Source organism: Hipposideros armiger, unplaced genomic scaffold (assembly GCF_001890085.2).
Source record: "Hipposideros armiger isolate ML-2016 unplaced genomic scaffold, ASM189008v1 scaffold_385, whole genome shotgun sequence".
Classification (NCBI taxonomy): domain Eukaryota; kingdom Metazoa; phylum Chordata; class Mammalia; order Chiroptera; family Hipposideridae; genus Hipposideros; species Hipposideros armiger.
This window is the reverse complement of record NW_017731735.1, coordinates 268,657-293,832: the sequence shown is the minus strand read 5'-3', so window position 1 is coordinate 293,832 and position 25,176 is coordinate 268,657. Positions and strand designations below refer to the sequence as shown.

The following is a 25,176-nucleotide window of genomic DNA, read 5'->3' as shown; positions in this document are numbered from 1 at the left end:
GTTCAGAATCTTAGCTGCGGAGGGCAGTGTCACTGGCCCTCATATGTGGGATCCGAACCGGGGCCCTCTGGCATCCCAAGCCAGCTCTTAACCATCACGCCACTCAGCCGGCCCTAATGCCTACATTCTTATTCAGCAAGTATTTAGTGAGCATCTCTACACACTAAATTCTTAGCATATAGCAGAGAACAAATCAGACAAAAATCACTGCTGTCATGGAGTTTATATTCTAGCTGGGGGAGGGGAGACCCAATAAACAAATGCCTTGTTAGAAAATTTAGTATGTAGGATGGGGATAAGTGTTATGGAATAAAAACAAAGCATGGAAAAGTGGTGGTGAGGAAGGGAGTGGATTGTAATTTAAAATAGGATGGCCAGAAGGCCTCATTCAGATGGTGATATTTGAGGGAAGACCTCAAAGGAGGGAGGGTGCCAGCCACGGCAGATATGAGGGTGGGGGAAAGTGTGCCAGGCATAGGAAGAACAAGTACAAAGGCCCTGAGGTGGAGGCTTCAAGAAACAAGAAAGGTGAAGCTACAGATGGAGGGTAGAGGAGTAAGATCAGAGGAGGAGTGGAGTTAACCCTGCAGGGCCCCTGAGGGCCACAGGAGCACCATAGCTGTTATTCTGGGAGAGGTGAGGAGCCATGGGGGTGGAGGATGAGCAGATGGGTGACAAGATCTGACTTTTAAAAACATCTATCTGGCTGTCAGGTTGAGAATAGACAGGGCACGGGGAGGGCTACTGAGAAGGCTAGGGCTTCAATCCAAGCGAGAGAGATGGTGGCTTGGACTAGGATGGGGCAGTATCGGTAGAGAGAATTTGATAATAAGCAGATCATACAAAGAGTTCAATATATAAAGGTTCAGATGGTAATATGTGCTCTGGAGGATAATAAAGCACAAAGGGGGGTAGGGAGTAGGGAGGGTGTTGCAATTTTATTTTATTTTTTTAAGCTGAGCCATCCTGCCACCTGTTGGCCGCTCAGCGGCTGCTCAGCTCGGGCCGGGAATCGAACCGCTATTACTCAGAGCTCAAACTCTTGAGCAAGCTCTTAACCAACTGAGCCACTCAGCCGGCCCTGGGTGTTGCAATTTTAAAATGGGATGGTGGGGAAGACCTTACCAGGATGCTAGAGATGAGGGTGCAAACCATGGAGACTTCTAGGGAAGAACTTTTCAGGCAGGGCTCAGAGGCCTTAGAACAGGAGTGTGCCTGGCACTGTCAGGAAAGAAGGGGCCAGGGACCTAGAATGGATTGAGCCTGGGGCAGGAAAAGGAGGTGAGGACGGAGTCACCGAATGCGGTAGGGATTTTGGTTTTGGGGAAGCCAGTAGAAAGTTTTGAGTAGAGGATTGACATGATCAGAGTTCCCTGCTCATTCTGGCTGCTGTATGAAGAGCACTGTATCAAAGGGCAAGAGTGGACACGAGGAAATGATTTGGAAGCAGATGCAACAATCCAGGTGAGAGATGAAGGCAGCATGGTAGAGATGATGAGGAGCAGTGAGATTCTGGACACGTAGGAATGGGAAATAGAACCATCAAGATGTGCTGGCAGATTGGGTGTGGGATGTGAGAGGAAGAAAGGAGTCAAGGATGACTCCAAGCTTTTGTGTCTAAGAAACTGGAAAGATGGAGTTGCCATTTACTGATATAGGGGAGGCTGCAGGGGAATATGCTGGGGTTTGATCTTGGACGTTTTGCTTGGTTGGGGGGGGGTGTCTATGAGACATCCATTAGAGATGTTGAGAAGACTATAAATATACAAGTTTGAGGTTCAATGAAAACAGATACAATTTGGGGAGCCAGTGGACCTTAAAGCTACGAGACTGGGTAGAATGAGGCTGGAGAAGAGTCTGGGGTGAGGACCAGAGTCACTCCAATACCCCGAGGCTGAGCAGGGGTGGAGGCACCAGCCAAAGAGACTGAGAAGGGCAGCCGACTCAGGAGGACTAGGAGGACAACCTGGGAGTGAAGGCTATTGTTCAGTCTTTAAACACGATGTTTTCAATGAATATTTAATACTGGGAGAAAATGCTCACCATAGGTTATATATGGGGCGGGGAGTGGGGGTGAGGAGCAGTATATGAAACAATGTTATAACGTTAACAGTTCTTTTCTGAACATGATGATGGTTGAGGATTTTTGTTATTTTCTTTACAATTTTGTGTATTTTCTTTCATTTTCAACAGTTCATGAATGTGTATTACTTTTATAAAAATTCTTAGACAAGGATATTTGAATATAAACATTAGAAAGTGGCTTTTACTGCTCAGACAGTACTCCAGCCTATTTTTACCTCAAACATATGCCTACAAAAGGGAACGTAGGTCCTTCTCTCCCACAATGGGTGCCATGGAAGGGGGACATTTTGAAGCCCCCAACCCAGGGGGCTTCAAAAGGGCTTTGGTCAGTAGAAACACCCTGAGGCGGGGTGAGCCTGGTCAGGTACGTACTGGAGGCTGTCCTGACATTAAGCAGGCCTGATCTCAAGAGTTGCTGAGCTGGTATCATCTGACATGCCAGCCATGCTTCTTAGAACCAGGGGCACCAGAAATGCTGTGTGCATCCCTGGGACAGACTGTGGGTTCACACTGCTTGGCCCAGCATGGACTGACAGATGGACAGAACAGCAGCTTCTTTAAAAAAACAGTTTATTATCACCTGTGCCACCCAGTGCAAGTGAAGATTGGCTCTCTCCCCAGGTACCCCGGCCTCTCCACCTGAGCCCCTGGGGAGCTGTTCTGCGGTGGGCCCCTGTCTTGAGGCAGTGTCCTTGTTCATCTGACTCCAGTCTCATTGCTCCTGGACCAGGGCTAAGCCCCACCTCGAGAAGCCATGGGGATGGTCTCTCCTGAGCGACTGTCAGCTCCAGCATCTGAGAAGATGCCCCTGTCCCCAGAGGCTGGGGCCACGTCTACCTGGATAACACCGTGCACCTGGGATAGCTGTGGACTGTCCAAGCTGGCGATGAGCTGGCGGGGGCCTGGTCGCACAGGCACGAACGTCTGGCGCAATGTCACTGTCTCGTTGCCCCCAATGTCCCTGTGAGCAGAGACAAGGTCATGGGCTTGGGGTGACTGGGGGTGGAGTGGGGAGTAAGGACTGATGGGGCATGAAGGAAGGAAGGAGCAGAGGGTGAAGCCCGTTAGGCATTTCTAGGCTTAGCTGGAATCCCCACACCCAGGACCAGGACAAAGCCTGAGTCCCAAGGCCACTCCACATGGCCAGATCAGCAGCCACCCACACAGCTGCCTGAGCTAGAAATCTCCCAGTCATCTGGGACGCCTCCCTCCCCCTCCCACAAACATCTGGACAAAACTGCTGCTCTGCCTCCCCCGCCTCTCCTTCACCAGCTCCTGTCTAATCAGACCATTCCCCATCCCACCTGGAGTTGCCAAGACCAAAGAAATTTCAAATGTAGAATTTGGGGTGGGATTCACCGCAGTATTGCCAAATACTTTCGGTTTTGCCAAGAAAGAAAGTGGAAGAAAATTATCCTGTCACAATCATCTTTCTAAAGAAGGAGCATTTTAATACCCCAAAACATTGAAAGGATGTTATCTCAGAAAAATGGAAAGTCCTTCCAAAGAACAGATAATTGGCATCTTTAAATCACACACACACACACACACACACACACACACACACACACACACACACACACACACACACACACACACACTACAGTGCCTTTATTTTCTCCCTTCCTCATAGATCTCTGAAAATCTATTCCTAAACTACTCCTCCAGGAATCACAGTTTCACAGCCTTCTAACTGGCTTCCTTGCCATCCGTCTCATTTTCCATTCTATTCTCTAACCACTCGAACTTGAACTGAACCCTTCAAGGGCTTGGCTTCCTTGGTGCTTATGGGATGAGAATGCAGCTCCCTAACCTGACACACAGGCTCCTGTGACTCAGCCTGCTTGCCATCACGGCCTCATTACCCGCTACCATTCATTCCTCCTGCCCACCAGCCCTGCTGGGCTCCTTCCCTCCCCTGAACCCACCTCCGTTTTCATGTTTTGCCCTGGCTGCTGCTGCAGATTCACGCCACCTCCTCAGTGAGGGCTCCCTTGAGCACCTCCTGCCCTCAGGAAAATGAATCTCACCCTTCTTCGAGCGCCTTCAGCAATCCACACGTGTGCTTCATATATTGTGATTGCATTTATATCGCACCTGCTCATGCCTGTTAGCATCTGTCCTTTCCTGCCTCTGCCAAAACCCTTATCTCTGGCCCCCTACTCAACCCAAGCTAGCCTTAGAGACCCTCTCTGAAGCTACTCCCTGAGCATACACTTCAGTCCTCCAAGGGAATGAACCAATACCCCAACTTCGAGGACAAACTCTCTTAGGGCAAAAGATTTAGCTTGGGGCCAGCTTGCAAAGGTAGGGGGTCCCTGGTCCATTCTGTATTCCTTCCTCTACCACTGTTAGCTGTATGGTTTAGGACAAGTTACTGAACTTCTCTGATCCTTACTTTCTGGTCTGTAAAATGGAAGTGAGTGTAAAATGAGGAGGTGGGATCTGATCTTGAAGGTGCTTCCAAGGTCCATGAAGGAGGGCAGCAGGGGGAGGTAGGGAGATATATACCAGGGGTGCCAAAAGAATGTATACAAGTGGACACTTGGGTCAACTTCGGACACGTTGCTCAAGCAGTAGTTCACTGCAATCAGAAGTGTCTGGACACTGATGGTAACCACTTTGAGCACCTCTTGTAATTGCAGAAGTCAAGCCTGACTTGTATTCATCTTTTGTTATTGGTATATATTGAGTATTACAATTTTAATACAGTTTTCCTTTCTTAAAATGTGTATACCTTTTTTTTGGCACCCTCTGTGTATAGCCTACGGTTAAGTTATACACTTAATTGCTAGACTTCTTTTCATAACAAATAATTAGAAATTAAGTCTATAATTTAGAAGGTAGGCTATACTCTGGCTGGTTACAAATTTGTGTTTTTAATTTGTGCCCACTTTTCCAGATACAAAGTTGTTTAGGCTCAGACCAGCCTTCAAAAGTCTATTTGACCCCTACTGTAATTGAATTGCACTATTTCGGAATCTAGCCTTTATTTATAACGTTATTTTCAAGAGACATTGCTTTCCATGTTCCAGCTAGGGATGTCAAGAGCTCTCTCCCTGCTCTGGTCTTAGTGTCAGATGAGACCTTTGCCACACTCCTGTTTGCGAGTTTAAGCTGAGTACATCAGCTGTTAAAACTTGAATGTGTCTGTAACAATGAGCACACACAATGAAACCAACACCCTGACAAGGATACTAGAATTTAGACATCCCAATTAGCTTTGTCCTTCAATTCTGTAATTGTTCAGCTATATGGTCAGTGCTTGAAACACTTTTAAAAACTCCTCTGACATTTTTCTTCAGAGTCATTGAAAAACTATACGATGCACACGTTATGAGTGTCTAGTCTCTCACACACATACCCTGTCCCTCTTTTACAGGCAAGTTTCACTTCTGATTGAAAAGGTCATTATTACCTTGTTTTCCCATCTTATTAATTAGTCTTAGCTTTAGATGATTTCAGGCAGTTTCCATAAAGTCAAACCCCCTCTACCCCCCACCACCTCCCTACCCCAGGAAGGCCACCCTAGGGACATTCTAGAGAATACGACCCAGGCTCTGGGGAAAATTCCCAAGAAGGGTTTGGAACAGACTTCCAGCCTCCCCTGGTGACTAGTTTGGTGGTGACAACCATCTGGAGGAGTAAGTTCTGGAATGTTTATTAAATAGTGGCTAGTCACCATGCAGGGTGGCACACCTTATGCTATAATGGGGTTCCATACCACAGCCTTTGATGTGCAAACAAGAGCAAAGTAACACCTATCTTGGAATCCAATATATCTGAACCAACAGCCCAGGGACTTCCCCGTCCAGGCTCTCAATTGTCCTGGTGGCCCTAACCTAGGCTCACAGTAGCTGAGGAGCCACAGGATGTCCAAGGGTGAACTACCTCGAGAAACCATCATCCAACCCTCTCATTTACTAGTGGGAAGACTGGAGTCTCTAAGTGGGGGGATTCATGCAAGCCCTGCAGCTGTAGAGAGGGGCCAGGTCTCCATGCTCATCTCAGTCGTCCTCTCCTTATACCCAGAAGGGGGCAGGACTCAAAGGTCTGGTGGGGCTGCTGAAGGGAGTCCAGCTCTGGGGACCTCTCAGAACAGGGGAACCTCCCTCTATCATTTGCAGGTGAGAAATGCCTTCAGGGCACGCTATCTGAGAGTCCTAGCTGCATTCTCTGAGCTGCCAGAGACCCTTGTAGGGTGACATGGGGAAAGCGCTCCTTTGTGACATATGACATTATCCAGGAGCCAGGCTGGTGCAAAGATCAGGAAAACAACCTTTTCAACTTTGGCCTGTTGGCAAAAGTGGAGGCTACCATCAGGCAAAGCCTGCTGTCTGTATGTATGGGTGTGTGTGTGTGTGTATTGGGGGTGGGGGGGGTAGGCAGGGTGGGCAAGGACCTTCTGTTTCCCCCACTCAGCCCCTTCACAGGGCCATGGCTTTAGACGAAGAATGCCCTTAGGAAAAAGGAAAAAGCATGCCCCTGTCCCCAGTAAGCTGATCTTAAAGGTCAGCTTCTGACCTTCTCTGCTTTCCCTTTGTGCTGTTCCTGGGGAGGGACAGGGCAGCTTGTGTGGGTCTGTGTCAGAGATGATAGAACAGGCCCAAGACATAAGCACTGTGTGTGCCTTCCCTGACCCAGAGCCTCGCCTGGCCCAGGATCAGGTCCAGGTGGGCTAGTAGGACCTGGGGTGCGGGGTGCTCTTCTCTGGAACTGCTGTTCACCCCTTGTGGTACAAACCAAGCAACAGGCCTGAGAGTGTGTGTGTGGTAGGCACCACCGGGGAAGAGCAGAGTCTGGTCCTTATGAGCTGTGAGACCCTGTGAGATGTGACCTTAGGTTCCCCATCTGTAAATTGGGGGTGATGGTGGCAATAATCAAAATAACAACTCCCCACAGAGCACTAACTTTGTGCCAAGCACTACGCTAAACACTTAATGTGTATCATCTCATCTAATTCTCACAACGACCCTCAGGGCCAGGTACTATTGTTAGCCCCACTTTACAGGTGAGAAAAATGAGGATTAGAGGAGCTAAGTCACTTGCCCAAGGCACAAAGCCAGTGAGTAATGGAGCTAAAACTTGAACCGAAGTCTTTAGGATCCCAAAGCTTTGCTTTTAATTATATGATGGTCTCTAACATACTTTAAAAGGTTTTTGTGGTATCCCAATGAGAAAATATTCCTGAATGTACCTGGTCAACTCCTGAGCAATGGACAATGTGACTGATGAATTGCTAATGATTCCTATGTGAAGTTTAAGCCCCCTAATGAGATGGTGAGGTGAGGCGGGGACATAAGAGCACAGTACTGCAGGCACACCAAGTCTTCCTAAACTCTGCTTGGACTGAACTGAGTCAGGAGGTATTGCTGGCTGGCCCCGAGCTGCTTTGTTGGGCTCTGAGAGACAGTACCATTCTAACTGTCCTTACTGAGAGAGGAAACAAAGCTGGGACCTACAGCAGTCCAGGAGGCAGGCAAGGGCAGTGGCAGGGGCAGGAGGAGATGCCAGACTTACCCAACGTTGAGGATCTTGGGTCTCTGTAACCCGGAGCCCTCGAGCCGGAAGACGACGTTGGTGAGGATGACAGGCAGGGGGTTCTTGAAGACAATCTGTACCTCGCACTCCTGGCCAACCATGGCTGCTCCCAATAGCTAAGAGAAAGAGGCCCACCCCCATGTCAGAGACCCGGGCCAAATACATGGGGTCTGTGCACTCCACCAGAGAGCGATCAAAACCTCCCTGAGTCTCACATTTCTGTCCCTGAGAGAAGGTTTTGCATAATAAGCCAGAGAGGAAATTCGAAGTTACTGCTCAGCTGAAGCCACCACAGAATCGGGGAGATAAGATCTCATTTTATAGGTGAGGAAACTGAGGTCCGAAAGCCCAGAGCCAATCCCTGAACTTCTCCTCCTGGAACTGCTCATCAGGCCAGCCCTTTCCTGATTTAGTGCCCTGTCTCCTTCTGCTCTAATTTCCCTCAGCCCCCGTCAGCTGCCCTCACCGTGAGGGAGAGGTCTGGGGTGCGCAGACGGAAGGTGTGCTGCTTGGCCAGCACCTGCCCATTCTCTTTGACGTGGCCTGAGATGTTGAGCAGCATGGCCCCCTGGTCCACGAGGTGGGACTTGTATTCCTTGTAGGCCACAGGCATGGTCACGCGGTCCGCTGGGGAGAAGAGGCATGGTGTTACCGAGGCCTGCTTCCCCGGACATGGCCTCCCAGAGTCTCCATGTCCACAGCCCTGGGTGCCTGTCCATCTAGAGGGTAGGGCTGAGGAAGGAGCACTTACAGGCCCCTGGCGCTAGCACCACTTCCTTCTTGTCCTCCTTGAAGACAGGCCCTGTGACGCCAGTGTAGAAGGTGACTGAGAGGTAGAGGTGCAGCTTCACAGTGCGGCGGCTGCTGCCGCGATTGGTCAGCACGACAGAGGCTGTCAGGTCCTGCCCCATCACTGCGTCCTGGGCCTCCACCTGTACTGTCACATCCTCAGCGGAGTCCCGGGTGGCGTATACATTGGGTTTGCTGCCGTGGGCCGTTGCTGTCTCTACTGCCTTGCGTTCTGCTGCTGAGCCTGGGGGTTGAGGGTCAAGGGTGTGGTTACCACTAGGGCTGAGGTACGCGAGTGCTCAGTGGGAACGCTTGGTGTGGGCCAGAGCTGGTCGGGGTTGGGTGATGGTACCTTCTGGGTGCTTATAGATGTGGGTGACATCCTCCCGCATGTTGGAGCCAATGGCCTTTGTGATGATGAGTGTGCCAATGGCCTTCTCCTCCACATACACAATCTTGAAGCTGCCATCATCCTGCCGCTGCCAGTACACCTTGTCACTGTTCACCTGTTGGGAGTGGGGGTGGGGGTAAGCAGGAGTGAGCAGGTTGGAGCAACTGAGGTTGGACCTAACCCCAGCTACCATCCCTTGATCCTTGGAACTGCAGGGAGGGCTAGGTCCAAAGGCTGGGAGCTTCCTGGCAGAGCCAAACTGGGAGACTTTCTAAGCTGAGCCAGATGAAGCCAGAGAGCAGGGAAGAAGCTGATCTGGGAGGCTCCTTGCAAAGCACTTTGGCAATAACAGTAATTCCTTACGCTAGTTCGCTGACTTTATGACTTGTAAAGCAGTTTCATACCCATTATTTCTTTTGATCCAGAGTACAGGAAGCACGGCAGCCATTATTATTCCCTTTTACAGCTGAGGAAACTAAGACTCTTAGAATGAGTGACTTGCCCAAGGTTACACAGCTGGCCAGTCAGCGGTGAAGTCAGGACCAGAGAACCCAGGACCTACGCCAGTGCTCTGGCCCTCCAGACTGCCCAAGAAGGCATGTGGAACATAGCCCTCACCTCAGCAAAAATGAAGGGTGTGTCATACTTCATGTAGACCAGGCCATTCTTGATGGACTCCACAGAGCAGGGGCCACAGCAGAAGATGCCTAGGGGCGGTCAGGGCAAGCAAGACAGAGGTGAGAGATCCAAGCAGGCTGAGAGGGACCCTCAGATCCTGGAGAGAGGCCCAGCCATCCGGTCCAGTGCCCACTGCCTTGGGGTCAGCTGCCACCCAGTCTAATCCAGGGAAGGCAAACAGAAAAGCTTGATTCCATTTGGCCTCAGTCAGTAGTGGGCAAGGGGTGGGGTGGGGTCAACCACGAGGACAAGCCTGCCTTGTTAATCAAATCATTGACACACTCTTTCTCCATTGGCTGAAGATGGATGTTGGCTGTGTGTGATCCCCAGAGGTCAGGACCCCCTACGTCAAGACAAATCCAGAGCCCAAGGTAGCTCTACTTGCTGGCTGGGAGATCAATGACACCGCAGCCACTAGTCCAGAAATATCCAGAACAACCTCTCAGCACTGTGTCCTCTCTGTGAGGAGGCGGGAGGGAAGCTGGTGGGAAAAAGAGTCTGACCTCATTGTGCTCAGCAGGGTTTTTTAGGGAAGATGGGCTGACAGGGAGGAGGCTTGGCAGGAGAGGACACAGAACAGTAAGTGAGGGCCATCCAACAGGAAAGCATCTTAGAAAACACTTGACACTCACTATGGTCTCCTCTTACAGATGGGGAAACTGAGGTTCAGTGAGGCAAAGTAGATGCTAGGATCTCACAAGACAGCTGGATACAAGAGAATGGACAGAGCTAGTATTTACTAAGTAGCTACTAAGGTCCAGGCATGCTGCTAGTCTGTCTAATATATAATTTTTCATTTGATCTTCCCAACCACCCTATATGGTGCATATTATCTCCATATTACAAACAAGAACACCAAAGCCCAGAGATGCAAGGAACTTGTCTGTGATGAGATATCTAAGAAGTAATCAAGCTGGAATCAGGTCTGGGTCTGGCTGGCCCCACAGCCCCTGCCTGCCACCCACCCCACCACTTGCTACAGTGGGGACCGGAACTCAGTTCTTTCTCCCAGTGTCCTGGGACAGGCTGTTCTAGCATCACAGGCATTGCCAGGTTGCTCCACTCAGGGGGCACTGTTCAGAGAGATGATAGAGAGGGAGCGGTCTGCCCAGAGACCAGAGGAGGAATGTAGGCTAGGTGAGGGCGATTGGACCCAGGGTGAAGAAGAGAGAGGCAGAAGGAAGGCAGCATGAGGGGGCAGGCTGGCTGCCTGGGGCTGGAGTGTTCAAGTGGGAAAGGGAGAGACCTGTTTGAGAAGAGTATACAGCAGGTCTAATTTTTGCAGAAACATGTGTACTGTGGAAAAGAGACTAGTAGGTTATGTCATCAGTGGTTATCTCTTAGGGCTGGGTATAGGGGCTGCTTTCTTCTTTGAACCTATCTGAACCCTGATTTTTTTCTATACGTATTACTCATAGTTTGCAATGGAACAGATAGGAGAGGAACGTGGAGAAAGTGAGAATATGTGTCAGGAAGAGAGGGAGTCAGGGACTGAATTTGCTCTGCTGCTGACCTATTGCTCTGTGCCCTAGAGAAAGTCACTCCACCTCTCTGGGCCACCATTTCCCACATGTCCATCTCATAAGGGTGTGGGGTGGGTCCTAAACTAGCTGAGCCTGGGCATTACCAAGGGAACTTTCAAATATATGGATTCCTAGACTCTATCCCTGTAATGTCTGATATATCAGGTCTGTGGTGAGACCTAGACATTTACTTAAAACAAAACAAAACTGAAACTCCCCTAAGAGAGAATAGGAGACATTTACATTTTATGGTATTCAATTCTATACCTTTTTTACTTTCAAGCATTTATTACTTATAATAATCACCTTTTTTTAAACTTTAAAAATACATAAATAAAAGGGTACTTCAATTAATCATCTCCAGGATATGTAAGTAGAAAAGCAAATGAGAATAGTGGATTTGTTGGGAGAGGAAAACCTGCCACTGAATTCTCTTGATTCTTTTGACTTTTGAACCATCTGAGTATATTAGCCATTATAAATAAATAAAACTTAGGCATATAGTTATGCAGACAGGTGAAAATAAACTAAAGGCCACATGACTGTTAACTCCATTTAAAGAACCATGGGGGCTAAAGGACCTGGCTCTAAGGCCAAGTCCCACGCTGACACTCAAGTTTTTACCCAGTTGGGGAGATGGGGAGAGGGCCAAAGTGGGGTACAGGAGCTAGGCAGGGCCCCGCCTCACCACTGCTGGTCTCCTGGGGTGTGGCATCCACAACCTGCCACCCATTAAAGCCAGAGGGCAGATCCGGCCTCTTCATCCAACAGTCGTTCCACACGTGGAAGTTCCTGGATGGACATGGAGGGAGTGCTGGGTCTGAGCAGCCCATCAGGGCCTCCTCAGCACCCCCTCAGTATCCAGGTCTCAGGTTGCTGTATCTTGGCTGGATGGGCAGTCCAGCCCCAGCCCCAGTCTCACCAAACGGAATCATGGTTCAGGTGCTCCAGAGGCTTCATGTTCTCATCAAAGTAGATGTCCATGGTGAGGGACGTGTCTGTGTCATGTGCTGAGTTGAAGTTGGTGACAGTACGGGTAGCCAGGCCCAGGCAGCGCAGCACTATGGAGGAGCCAAGGTTGGGGTTCAGGGCCTGGGGCCAGGGCAGTGGTGGGGGGCAGGTGATGCATCAGGTAAGAAATAGCAGGGGGAGAAGGGCAACTGGGGTTGCCAAGATGGGTTAGGGATCACTAGGGTCAGGAGGCCTTTGGGCCAGGGTGTGTTGGGGATTAGAAGAAGCCAGGCCACCTGCCTGGCCTTGTCCTTCCCTATCCCTTCTCCCACCCCTCCCCTAGGCCTCTCTCTGGTTATTAACATTAATTAATGATAATTAAGGCCATCTTACCATCCACCCCCACCTGCCCCTGCACTGTAGCCACAGCTGGGCCAGGCTCATGAAAGTGGAGCCTGGCTTCCCTCCCTCCCTCTTGTAGGGCTTAAGCTACTCCTATCCCAGTCCTTCCACTACCTGTGGTGGTCACTCCGGCGAAGACCCAGCACTGGCCATAGGGGACAGAATAGCCAGTGCGTAGGTAGCTGAGTAGGATCTCCACGCTGCCCACCCATGCTGATGGGTTGGTGCCTTGGGAGTAATCGCCAGACCAGTTCCCAATCAGGACCCCATTGTCATCCAGGGAGTTCACCTGTCCAGGATAGGATGGGGTGGGGGGAGTTGGAGGAGAGGCTTAGGACCTGCCATGTAGTCTCCAGCCCAGCCTCTGACCCTGCAACCACTCCTCACCCCAAATGCCTCAGGATCTAGCCAGTAGCCTAAGCCCCACCCATACCTCCTAGAGCCATCTCTCCTCACTCCCCACCCCCCCCAGGTCTGACACAGGAATGTGAATCCTGGGTGTGCCAAGTATTGGGTTTGGCCCGACATTCCACAAGAGCTGGGACAGGAGCCAGGAAGGGTGGGGTGGGGGGCAGGCAAGTTAGGGGAAAGGAGGAATGAGACCCACAAAACCCTTTGTAAGGGCAGAGTCAGGGCTGGCGTCCTGGAGGAATCAGAAAGGGCAGGAGTTGGGGACCAGGGAGGCAGCAGGAAGGCACACAGTAAGGCTCAGAGCCATGAGGGTGCTCACCATGGCAGAGATGACCCGGGAGACACTGACTGGGTCCCCACGGCCTCCATATGGCATGCCCCGCCGGTCCAGGATGTACAGGCAAGCATCCAGCACCCCGTGGTCAAACTGGAAAGAGGGAGGGCAGAGATGTCCACAGCCCAATGTAGCCAAGCTTGACCCCTAGGCCAGTACCTTCTCTCTCACCCCATCCCACCTGCCTCGAGCTCCCCCGAGTGCATGTGGCCCTGGCCAGCCGTACCTGGCCGTAGTTCCAGGTTCGCTCGCCAATCTGTGCTTCAGTCCCGTAGTAAATTCTCCCACACTCATTTAGCACGTACTCCTGCCGCCAATCCTCATGGTCCACGTACACGATGTCCTCTGTGTCCCCAAAATACACATGCCTGGTTCCCTCCAGCCCTCTCCCTGGGCCCCACCTGTCCCTGGGCCAATTCTGCAGGACTCATGTCCACAGAGGAAAAACAGGGATGCCCCTAGCCTGAAAGCACTAGAACAGAGAGCATGACAGAGATGGTGAGAGGAGGGTGGTTGTAAACAGGGCCCTTTACTAAGAAAGATGAGGCTATGTGACCTTGAGCAGGTCACCTTCCTACACTGGACCTAGGTCGCCTCACCTGGACAATGGGAGGCTGGCTTCTTCTAGGGCCAGGCACCAAACCGGATCCTAGGAAAGGAAGTCCCGACCTGCCTCCTCTCCTCTCTATCCCCTGCTCCTGACTCCAGCAGACTCACCTGAGCACCAGGGATTGAAGAGGATGTAGATCTCATTGTGGGGATCGAAGGGCAACAGGAACTCGCCAGCCTTTGAGTGTGTGCGGACCGTGAACTGAAACTTGCCGATGATGGCATTGGGGGAGGTGTGGACCCGTAGGTTCAGATTTTGCCCACTGGACTTGGTCACCTGGGCCTTCCAGCCTCCACTGCTCCCCTTGCCCACTGGGATGATCACATGGGTGCCCTTGCCCACCTCAGGGTTGTTTCCTGGAATGGAGAAGCAGTAATTAGGTGATGAGGTCTCCCCCAAGTGGGGGGGGATGGGGCCTTGGACTTATCCCAGTCCCACCCAGAATATGTATGAGCCAATGTGTGCATGTCCCTGAGATGGGCCATTGCCACAGTCTGAGAGCAGCTCTGTCCCCACCCGCTGCTTGCCCACATGCCAGGGCAGAGACCCAGTTCAACATCCCAAACCTGTTCCCCTGACACTGAACTCGGAGGTGGACAGGAAAGATCAGGTCACCATCACCCTCTGCCTGCCTGACTGTCCCAGATCCTGGGCTGGTGAAGCACAGCTGCCCTGTCTGGGTCCAGATGCCCCCACCTCACGTAAAAGGGCAATCTAGATCCTGAAGGCCAGCCCGGCCTGCTCCCTGAGGCTGCCGCTTCCAGAGCCCAGGGGATCCCTGGTGGAGGTAGTGGGGTACCTGGGAAATTAGAGGCTGGGGTGGGCAAGGCCAGGCCCTAATCAAAGGGTATGAGGAGTCGCCCGCCCCCGGCGGCAGCGTAATCACCAGCCTGGACAGTCAATGGCCACCAGGCAACGCGGTGAGGAAGGTACCTGCCCTAGGCCATGGGGACAGAGGAAAGAGAGAGACAGAGTTGGACAGAGAGGATAGAGAGAACCAGCCACATCCTGGAGAAGGAGAGCAGACCCAGCAAGAAAGACACACAGAGGCAGCAATGCCAAAGCAAGAACCTGAGGAGAAAGAATATTGAGACGATGCCCCTGGGGGCTTGAAGAGGATGGGCCTAGGAAAATGAGGAAACCAAGACCCTCCCTGAGACACACATGTGCTGGCCTTATCAGGCAGAGGCCAGGGAGGAGTCCAAAGACGCCCCTCTAACCCTAATACCAGGGCTGGAGGCCCTGCTAGCCAGCCCCACCAACCCAATTTCACCCTTCCCACTACAGGCCCTACTCACCAATGTGCAGTTCCAGGGTGACACTATCGGAGGACTCATAGGGCCGAGACAGGAAGAGGACCATGTGGAAAGGCTGCCCACGGCGCAGGATCAGCTCATCATACTCGAACTCATCTGTGTGATGCTCTCGGCGGTTCTGATCTGAGCGTGAACTCAGCAGATCCACGCCGGTCACCACCAGCATGCCCTCTGCAAAGCCACAGCTCCGGGTCAGTGAAGCCCCACGGGAAGCCCAAGGGGCTTTCATCATAAGCTTCCCAGGCCCCCAGAGATGCCAGGATAAGTCTCAGTCCCCATTAAGGCCTTTCGACTGTCAGCTAAGGTGGACAGGCCAGCCTCACCTCGGATGGTGCCATCTCCAGTTGCATTCACACCGCTGCCCCGCGAGATAGGCCGGCGGGAGTCTGAGCCACGGGAGTCTGATCTTCGGCCCCCAGAGCCTCGGTCTCTGTGGGACTCAGGCCCCCCGTCATCATCTGCCCCACTCCGGCAGGAGCAGCAGGCACAGCAGCGAGCCCAGAAGGAACGGCCCCCACGACGAGACGGCCTGTCTGGCTCCGGCTCTGGGGAAGGTGTGGCAGGAGGCTGCCAGGGGTTCCCGCCCCAGCGGCCCATGTCTGAACGAGGACCATCCATCAGGTCTGTGTGGAAGAGGCAGGGAGGCTCCAGTCACCCTCTCAGACCCCCTTGACCCAGGACACCTCAGCCAGCCCAGCCAGAAACCCACATCCAGAGAGCTGATTTTGTCCCAGCCTGATGACCGAGGTGATCTGATCTTGACCAGAGATTCCCCCAGACCCATTCAGAGACCCTCCAGAAGACTCCTCCAGAGAAACTTCCCACATTGCAGGAAAGTCTTCCCTTCTCACCCCCACACAGACATACACCAAACCAGATGCCCAATCGAGAAACCTGCTTAAGAACCCATCCCAGGAAATGTGTGGACACTTGCCACAGCCTCAAGACCCGGCTGCTCAGACCAAGCCCTGGCCTGCTCCCTCCACCTGCCGGCTCCTCAGTCTAGAGGTCCACCAGCTGATCGCCTCTAAGACCCATAGCTTAGCAGAGCTTTTCCATCCAAGGCTCCTTGCAAGAGACAGGCGGGTGACGTGTGGGACTTGGGGTCCAAGTGGGGTCAAACCCAGTGCAGAGCATCGGGGAGGGGAGGGGCGCCGTAGTTGCCGGAGTCCGCGCTCCTTCGGGGCGCGGGAACCCAGCGTCGGGGCAGCATCGCTGGGCCCGCCTGCTCCAACTGGTCCGCACCCATCCTTGCTAGGGCCGGATCTGAGAGCGCGGGGCCCCCATACGGCCTCGTGGGGCTCAGCACCGCAGAACCCGTTGGGGCCCCTCACCTGGCGGCAGTGCTGGCGAGGGCAGCGCTGAGTCCCGCGGCCCGGGTGGAACAGGTCGGGACTGATGGGACGGGACGGACGCGCCGGACTCCGCCGCACAAGTGGAAGGTGAGGGGCGGGCCAGTACGTGGTTTAATAGGGGCGAGGGCGGGGCCGGCTGCTGGGAAGACGGGGAAGCGAGGTTGCTCCATCTTCCTGTGGGTAAGAGGCCCGGCCCCTGGGGACTGTCTCTGGAGGTAGGGGCGGGAAATGAGACTGGGCTAAAATCTCTTTCCCCTTTCGAGGAACTGAGGCATGCCGGAAAAACGAGACGGTGCAGGCAGGGCTCGGGAGGGGCGGGGGCAGGGTCTGTCAGGGCTGAAGCTGGGGTGAAAGTGGCAGGCTTTAGTGGAACCACCACACCAGGCTGATGCCTGCTAGACTGGGTGCTTAAGGAGTCCCTTCTCCAGGGGGCAATGGGGCAGAGATCCCCTTTCACCCACACCCCCAACCAGCAGACCCTCTCTTTCTCCCCAAGCTGGGGCTGCCGGCCTGTGCTCTCATAGGCCCCTGTTGACAGGCTCTCTTGCAGCCCAGGTCAGGCTCAGCCCCGTGAAACTGGCCCATGGGCCTGGTCCTGGGACTCATCTTGCCCAGGGAGGTCCCTGGATCCTAAGCTGCAGACTGGTGACATCAGCAGCCTAACCCTCAGACTGGCTCCACCAGCCAGCCCATGACCTGCCGGCTCTACCAGATCCTCTGACCCCCACCCCCACCCATTTGTCCCTCCTCTTCTTCCAGCTGCTCCACAGCTCCTGGCATGAGCGAGCTGCCCCTAGCTTCCTGTGTCCCTCCAAGTTTGGGATTCGGGGGGGGGTAGTCAGAGTAGGAGCAATTCCTTGCTTTCTCCCCGCAGCCTGGAGGCTTTGGGGGAGGCTTAGACCTTATTCTGAAGCTTGGGTGGGAACTGAGGCCCCCTCCCCCAGCTGCAGAGTACCCCCTTCTCTCACTGAGAGGAGTGTCTGGTCAGCTGGAGTCCTGGGTTCTCTAACCCGGAATTCTTCCTGGGAATCCTGACCAACCGGCTCCAGGCACCTGCTCTGTGTGCATCACAACTCCACCCTGGCACAGGGGAAACACCAGAATGCCACCAAGGGAACCCCAAGGCAAAGAGGAGGCCAGGCAGCTTCAGGTAGGCTCTCTTGGGAGTGCTACAGAAAGTTTGGGGCCCTCTTCTTGGGGCTTCTTCCCTCCATCCCACTGGTGTTCCAGCTCTGCCCACTGGCCACTAAACAGAGGACAGTGAAAACAGGGTTGGCAAGAAGACACAAAGAAGCCGATTGAGGAGGAGCTGGTGATGCATCAGGTAGGGAGGTGCCTCAGGGAGTGGGGAGAGAGGACCCAGGACTTGGCAGGGAGCCCTCCACACCTACGCTGACCTTTTCCTGTCCAGCTCCAAGCCCCAGCCCTGGCAGGGGGTCTACCCCCACCTCCAACACTTTCAGACAACACATGAGTGGAAATAAAAATCCCAGGTAGATGTGAGGGGGTCAGCCAAAGGACTTTGTTGAGGGGCTGTTTGTGCATCACTTATGGATACAGGAAGGGGCAGGACTCTGAGGGCCCAGGTGTGTGTGTGTGTGTACAGCGGGCCCAGGTAGATTCCCAGGGAACCAGGAAATGCCTTGTCACACTCTCTTTTCAATTAATTTTTCTCTTTCCCCACCCAGCCAGGTGTGACTCCTTGCCCTAATCCTTGAGCCACTCCCCTTTCCTTCCTCCAGGAGGTCTGAGTGCCTCAGGGCTTTCAAAGTCAGGACAAGGGGTGTGTGTGCGTTTATGTATGCATGTGCACATGGGTTGGGAGGGCACCTGGCTCAGCACCTCAGGGAGCTGAGGTTAGTCTCTGCCCAACCATTCCATATCCATACAGAAGCAAGAACATGAGTCTGGAATCCCAGACCAAGGTATACAGACAGCTTTGGCTCCAGCACTGGAGCTCAGCAATCTTGGGTGCGTCTTAACAGCAGTTTCCTCATCAGTACAGTGGGCCTCATCATCCATCCCTGAGAGCTTATGAAGATCAAATGGGATCAAGTATTTTCAAGGGCTCTTCAGCCACAGAATGGTACTCATGGGATGGATACTGTTGTTCTAAGAGGGTGTTGTTCAGAGAGGGTGCCCTGACCCGCTCCTGGGAACAGCCATCTCTGCTGTGGTGAATGAGCCAGGGCTCCTGAGCAGAGGGCATTTGAAAGAGGCAGGGGTCATGGGAGAAACTTTTATGAGCCCTTCCAGTTGGAAACTTATAGCTGCTTTGTAGCCCAGCCCCAAACAGAGCCTGACCCCAAACCCACTCCTAGCACGAAACCTAGCTAGACCCAGCCCCAGCCCCAACCAAAAGGTAAACTCAAATCCAGCCCTCTCTCTGATTCTGCCCCCAAACACTAAGGTTTTAGGCTCTCCATGATAGGCAACAGCACGACTGTGCATAAAATGAAAGCGGACGGGGCGAGCCAACACACCCTCTCTCCCTTTCTTTTCCAGAATAGGTGCCAGTAGTAATGCTGGTGGCGGCGGTGGCAGCAGCAGCAGCAGCTTAGCAGCCTGAGGGAGCCTCCCCATTCTTTATTCAGTCCCAATAAGTTAGAGGGCAAGGGTGGGGGCAGGGTCTCTTAGGTGAGGATGCTGCTAACTGAAGGCAGCAGCTCGGCCAGGTGCTCCAAGGTGCCCACTATTTGGCACAGGGGGTTGCCCTGCAGGTTGAGGAGGACCAGCTTGGGGCAGGAGGCAAGAGGACGGAGTGCTCCAGGCTGCTGGAGACCTTGAGCAGGAGAGTCAAGGAAAGCTTGGCAGGTTCCCCAGATCCATCTACTCCTGTGTACCCATCACTGTTTTCCCTCAAGAGCAAGGATTGCTGCCAAGCAGCCTGATTAAAAGACATCTCACATGCTTCCCTGGAGGGAGTAAGGCTCTGGGCAGGAACTGCAAACACCTGCCCACATGCCCAAGGCAGGAAGCACGAGGGGCAGGCTGGGAGTGGTGGAGAAGGAGTGGTGGAGACTTCGGCCAAGGGGAAGGCTTGTCTTGGCTACAGAGGCATCCACAACTCAGCAATGACTAAGAGTTGGCGAGTGGGAATACAGGTCAAAGGTTGCTTTAACTTCCAATTGTTAAGAGGAATCAGAATTCCTGGTTTTTTAAATATGAAACTTCCTGATTTTTAAATAGTACTCAAGAATAGCTGCAGGCTGCCTGTCTGTGAACCGGCTTGAGGAAATCACTTCCCCTCTGCAGAACTCTTAACACTGCAAGTCAGGAATAGCCCCGCACAGCCCCAGGCTATCCTTTCTCCTTAGCTTAGACTGCCAGAGCCCCTTCCCCATCCCACCCTGCTCACTGTCTGTCCCTTCCTAGTGTGGCACCTCACCCTACCTGCTGTCCGAAAGGCACACAGAACAAAGGATACGGTTGTTGCACAGCACGAGCTCCTGCAGCCGGGGCAGGTTAGTGACACCATCCAAGGACTCTATGGCATTATCGTTGACCTGCAGCACCTGGGCAGCAGGGAGGGCAGGGAAGACAAGGCAGGGCAGGCAGCTGTCAGCCTGAGACTGGTACAAGCACCTAGGGCACACAGGGTGATCAGCTTACAGTGCATGGAAGGGCTCCTGGGTTCAGGCTAGGTGATAGAGCAGGGGAAGGCAGGGGTCGTCTGCAGGGGCTGGGAGGACCTAGGCATTTCTATGCAGGGTTGGCAGACTTCTGAGGTAGAGGAAGGAGAAAAGGACCACCCAGGACAGTAAGAGAGGAACAAGTGCTTTACCTCAAGGCAGCGCAGGGCGGCCAGGGCAGGGGGCAGGGCTTGGAGACGATTGTTCGACAGATCAAGATGAGTGACCAAGAGCAGCTGTTCCAGATGGCAGAGCACCGTCAGATCCTGAGGGTGTTAAGATACCCAGTGGGGAGGGGCACAGCCATCAATTATCAGACATTTGCTCTCTGTGCCCCACACAGGCCCATGGGGACCTCAGCTGAGGAGAGGATGGGGCAGGTGGGAAGCTTACCTTACAACCCACCACAGTACACACTCCAAGGACAGACATGAGCACTGGCGGTGAGATGACCAGTGGAATGGATGGAGTGGGGACGGGTACAGGGGACAGAGGAGAGTGCTGGGGGAAACACAGACACTGGCAAGGAGCAGGCCTGGTGAGTTGAGGGCATCAGTTTGGTGGGAGCAGAGATGGGCTGCAGTGATGTGATAAAACTTATGTTTTAGGAAGATTGACTGTGAAGAACTACAAATGGAGAAAAAATAGTCTGTCAAGTTGCTTAGGAATCTGGGAATTATTTAGGCTTTAGATACTGCCCTGCTCCAATGAGCAGAGGAAGAAATGGCCAGAAAGGCACCTGAGACTGAAGGCAAAGCCAGGAGTGTGGTGAGGCTGGACAGAGAGGGCCTCAGCTGAAGCCCGAGGAATGGACAGAAAAGCTGGCCAGGCCATGAGACAGAAGGGTGGTGGGCCAGAGGGGAGGCCCAAAGGCACATACAGTTCATACCTTGTGAGCCAGCTGCAGCACCCGCACCTCCGCATACTCCATCTTGAGCACGCTGTTCTCTAGCAAGAACTTGCTGCGCAGGTCGTCCAGGTATGCTGCCCGCATTGGGTCCACAGCCTGGCAGGGATGGGGCCAGCAAGGAATTCGTGTCAGCTGCCTTCCTCCTGCCCACGGGGCTGCCCCCTCTCCTGTTCCCAAAGGTCCATCTTACCTTGAGGGTCTGGAAGTACTGCAGCGTCTCCTTCTCATACAGGAGGGGGTCCAGCGCCCGCATCAGCAGGATGATAGTGAGCAAGCACCCTGAGGAGGCGGCGGGAAAAGGACCATCTCTCCTGGACCCTCCTCTGCTCCCGTTCTCTTGAGACCCTTCCTGCTCTTCCCAAACCTCCCCTCCCCTGCTCTCCCAGGAAGGGGCCTCCTGAGAGGACCAGGATCTCGGGGAATGGGGCCTCACATTTGTTCTCAGGCTCCAGCTCCTGCAGTTCCTTACAGGATTCAAGTTCGGACTGTAGCACGGTGGACTTCTCCACTGACAGCTCACACCTGAGGGTAAGTGGGTTGGGTAGGGGGTTATTATGCTCATAGCCCTGGGGTACTGCCACCCGATATCCAGGCTGAGACCATGTAACCGAGTCCCCAGCCTCCCACCCCAGTTGCCTGATGCCCAGAGCCCATGGCCCTCTACTGTCAGTGTGCTTCCCTGTCATCACCTGAAGAGTTGCTCATCCGTGGCCGAGTCCCGGCACCAGCCTTCTTGGTGGCCTGAAAGAAATAGGTGGCAGGAGGGGACACCCATGAGAGGAAGAGGGGATGGGGGATGCTGCAAGGGGTGGAAGCTGCAGGTCCCATCACCTTTTAAGAGCACACACTCCTTCTGGGTATCGCCTGTTGTCCAAATGACACGAAATGTATGTTGGGGCAGCTGGTCATTGAGGGAGGTGGTGGGCAGGTCACAGATGTTGGAGCACTGGGTCAAGGAAATACCTGGCCGTACCATTTTTCTGACTGTCCCACCATAGCCTCGCCCCAGCTCCCCACTGTGCCCCACCAATCCTGGGATATCCAGACGTGGCTGGGCCGGTTCCTGCCATGTGGGGTCCTCCACTCCACAGCTAGGGGTGACTCATCAACCATGAGCAGCAAGGTCTCCGTCCTAGGGCCCACCTGGCACAGGGGATAAAAACAGACCTGTCAGCCCCAACAGCACAAGGCCTATGATCCATGATACTCTCTGGCAAAAGCTGTAGGACTCACCAGGAGGGGTCGAGAGAAGGCGACAGTCAGACAGGCCTCGTCCCGGCTAACGTGCAGGCAGCGCAGAGCATCCTGGGGATCAGCTGGCAGGAAGACACAACTTCAGGTTTCCTTAAATCCTTTTCCACTCCTTGCAAGCCCTCAATACCCAGCCTCCTCCCCTACTGCTCACCTCGTCCCAGGAGCCAGCGGTGATAGAACCAGGCACTCTGATCATTGGGGTCAGTGAAGAAGGCGTTCTGCACCAGTTCCAGCTCTGCAGGGGCCAAGGAGGCACGGGGTTGAGGCTGGGACCCTGGTAGACTCCAAGCTGTCCCAACATCCCACCCTCTCCTCGAAGTACCACCTGTCCTCAGGTTCACTATACACTGGCCTGGCACAGCAGCTGCATATATCAGTTTTATTTTCCCCATTGGATATTTGTGCTCCCTTCTGCCATGGGCTGAATCTTATGTACCTCCAGAGCCAGGCATAGAATAGCTGCTCAATAAATCCAAGTCCAGGTTCAGGAACAGGACTAAGCTGGAACGGTAGTGCTGCAGAGGCCTCCCCAAGCATCCCCAACCCTGCCTACCTTTGAGCAGCACATCCTCAGGGAGGCGCCCCTGTGGTCCAGAATCTGGCTGGGGGTGCAGCTGGGGCAAGAGGCAGGAGCGGTAATGCCAGGAGGAGTAGTTGGAGAAGTTTCGGGTGATGAGGCTGTCGGTGAAGGCTAGCTCCTCTGAAGGGGGCACAGCCGCCTGTGCAGCCACAAACCGCCGGTAGTCCCAGCAGTGAACTGGGGGAGGGATGACAGCACATCTCAGGAGCAGGGTAAGGGAAGCTCGCTGGCTGGTACCCCTGGAGCTCCCTCGAAGGCCCCTAGAAACATCTCTATGCACTCCATGGAGGATGCATTTGGCTCCATCATCCCTTTTGCCATCAGTTCAATGGGCCTGTCCTAACCATCCCTCCCAACTCTGGGCCTTACTGAGACCCCAGTACCAGGATGTGGGGCAGGTGAGGGCTATGGGGATAGAATCGGCAGGCACATACAGTTCCGCTCATCAACCTCGAGGAAGCGGGCACACAACTCCAACTCCCGGGTCCAGTTGGGCTCTGGCAGGCGGCCCAGCAGCCAGCAGCGGTGGTGCCAGGTACCATAGGACTTCGGGTTCACCCTCAGACAGCTCTCCAGGAAGCCCAGTTCTGCCTTCACCAGAGCAGCCAATTCCTCGGGGGACCTGCACCCAGAGGGGAATGGGGGTCAGGGCCCTCCAACACCCAACCTCAGCTTACCCGACTTTCTGCACCCAGCCCTCCACTGCCCTCTGCCTATGCCCCTGGCTGCCCCATTCCTCCTCCATCACTGGATCCGGGCAGGGGCAGGACTACAGCCATCTTCCTAGGGCCCTGAACCCCTACACACTTCTGAGCCTCCAGCCGCTGGATCACCTCTCGTCGACAATTCCAGAGAGTGGCAAAGTCAGGGTTGGCTCCCAGAATCTGGCTTGTCAGTTCCAGCACTGATTCATCCAGCTCGCCAGCCTGGCGCTGAGAAGATAGGTAGCAGGGACAGAGATCATATCATTCTCCCACTACAGGGCTAAGTAACATAAGTAGAAATACAGAATTTTCTATAAATCCCATACTATACAATAAGTACTATGTAAAGACGTAGAGTGCTTCATGGGTTTACATGTATTCTCTCATTTGATTTTCACAACAGCCTTATGCTGTAAGTGCAATTATTACCCTATTTTACAGATGAGCAAATTGAGGCCCAAAAGTGATTCAGTATCTTTTCAAGGTCACACAGCTAAGCTAGTAAGTGATAGAACCCAGATATGGATCCAGGCAATCTGACTCTAAGGCCCAGTTCTTGGCCTCTGTGTTATATTAAGGAGGACACCTGGAGAGGGGACTACCTCTGAGGGCCCCACCTTCTGGAAGACAGTCTGGGTAGCTGACTGGTATAACTTCAGCTTCTGTTCCCGCTCTAGCCTTTTGGCCTCCGCCTGCTCTTCTGAAGTCTTCACCTTCAGGCGCCCATGCTACAGGGAAGGGCAAATGGCAGGTTGGAAGGGTGCAGGCTGTCTTGCAGGGGCAGGCCCAATGAACCCCCAATAAAGAGCCCCAGGTTTATAAAGGGATATCGAGAGATAAGGCCACTGGGGCAAGAGCATGGGCATGCAGAAGTGAGGGGCTGAGCTCAGGATTCTCACCATTGTGTCGGCTCAGGGTTCAGGATAGGGGAGGAGTCCAGTGGTAGCCCGTGAAACCTAGAGGGAAAAGTGTCAATCATGGGAACCCCGCCCCTCCTAGGCCGGCCTCCAGTTGTCCTGCGGAAGCCGCACGCGAGCCGAGGTAGAGACCCCCGGGGTGTTAAGGGATTGTGGACAGGCATTGCACGTCCAGAGGGGAAGCCCACCCGTACTGGGACTTTCACCCCTGTGGCCCTGCCCACAGTCCCCTCTGCCGTGGCCGAATCCAAGCCGGGGCACTTGGGCGGTGGGAATCACTCCGCGCCCGGAAGCTGCAGCCACCCGCCCGTCCCACAGTCCCAGGCACTCCCGCCCCGCGTGGGCCGACCCACCTGCGCTGGGAGGCAGCGGCGGAGACGCGGAGCTGCAGCGCCCGCCACCGAGCCCAGACACTGGCTAGAGTGACGCCCAGCTCCGGCTCTCCGATGTGCAGCGCCCTCTGCAGGCCTGCGGAGGGCTCCGGACGGAGTAGGTGAGCTTTGCAGACGCGTGCGCGTGGTCCGGAAACGCCAAGTCGCTATTAGCGCGCTGGCAAGTATTAGTGCGCATGCGCGGTTATAGTCTACGTGTGAAAGCGGCAGAGACTGCAGTCTGAGTCAGCTATTCCAACTGCAATTCAGTTGAAGAGGTTTCTCCAATAGCCGAAAAACACGCCCTCACCACTCCACTGACCTCACTTTCCCCTCACTGGCTACATCCTAGTTGCCAGATCTAATGGATGATGGAGTTTCCTGTCCTTATCTTCCTTGACCCATTTGCATCTGACGCTACT

General features: G+C 53.8%; 2 protein-coding genes across 4 annotated transcripts; both read right to left on the bottom strand.

Moving 5' to 3' along the window:
• Nucleotides 1-2,202: 2,202 nt before the first annotated feature.
• Nucleotides 2,203-18,978, bottom strand: TGM1 (transglutaminase 1). 2 transcript variants are annotated; one of them, XM_019663184.1, is made up of 15 exons: nt 18,870-18,978; nt 15,355-15,654; nt 15,014-15,202; nt 13,823-14,071; nt 13,332-13,450; nt 13,091-13,198; nt 12,475-12,649; nt 11,930-12,068; nt 11,696-11,799; nt 9,425-9,513; nt 8,768-8,921; nt 8,378-8,659; nt 8,093-8,253; nt 7,606-7,742; nt 2,203-3,046 (listed from the first exon to the last, which is right to left on the bottom strand). In XM_019663184.1, the coding sequence occupies exons 1-15, from the start codon at nt 18,967-18,969 to the stop codon at nt 2,818-2,820; spliced, it is 2,535 nt and encodes an 844-aa protein (XP_019518729.1). In that variant the 5' UTR covers nt 18,970-18,978; the 3' UTR covers nt 2,203-2,817. The 2 variants fall into 2 exon arrangements, with proteins under 2 accessions (XP_019518729.1, XP_019518730.1); XM_019663185.1 differs by lacking the exon at nt 18,870-18,978 and adding an exon at nt 16,366-17,051 and having other exon boundaries at nt 2,646-3,046.
• Nucleotides 18,944-24,945, bottom strand: RABGGTA (Rab geranylgeranyltransferase subunit alpha). Of its 2 annotated transcripts, XM_019663186.1 has the most exons (17): nt 24,737-24,945; nt 24,366-24,422; nt 24,084-24,194; nt 23,570-23,694; nt 23,197-23,384; nt 22,736-22,939; nt 22,334-22,417; nt 22,162-22,244; nt 21,970-22,071; nt 21,760-21,865; nt 21,618-21,669; nt 21,362-21,450; nt 21,119-21,207; nt 20,908-21,024; nt 20,171-20,284; nt 19,814-19,901; nt 18,944-19,168 (listed from the first exon to the last, which is right to left on the bottom strand). In XM_019663186.1, exons 2-17 carry the CDS (start codon nt 24,366-24,368, stop codon nt 19,020-19,022), a joined length of 1,704 nt encoding a protein of 567 aa, XP_019518731.1. In that variant the 5' UTR covers nt 24,369-24,422; nt 24,737-24,945; the 3' UTR covers nt 18,944-19,019. The 2 variants fall into 2 exon arrangements, with proteins under 2 accessions (XP_019518731.1, XP_019518732.1); XM_019663187.1 differs by lacking the exon at nt 18,944-19,168 and having other exon boundaries at nt 19,814-19,971.
• Between the last annotated feature and the right edge of the window lie 231 nt (nt 24,946-25,176).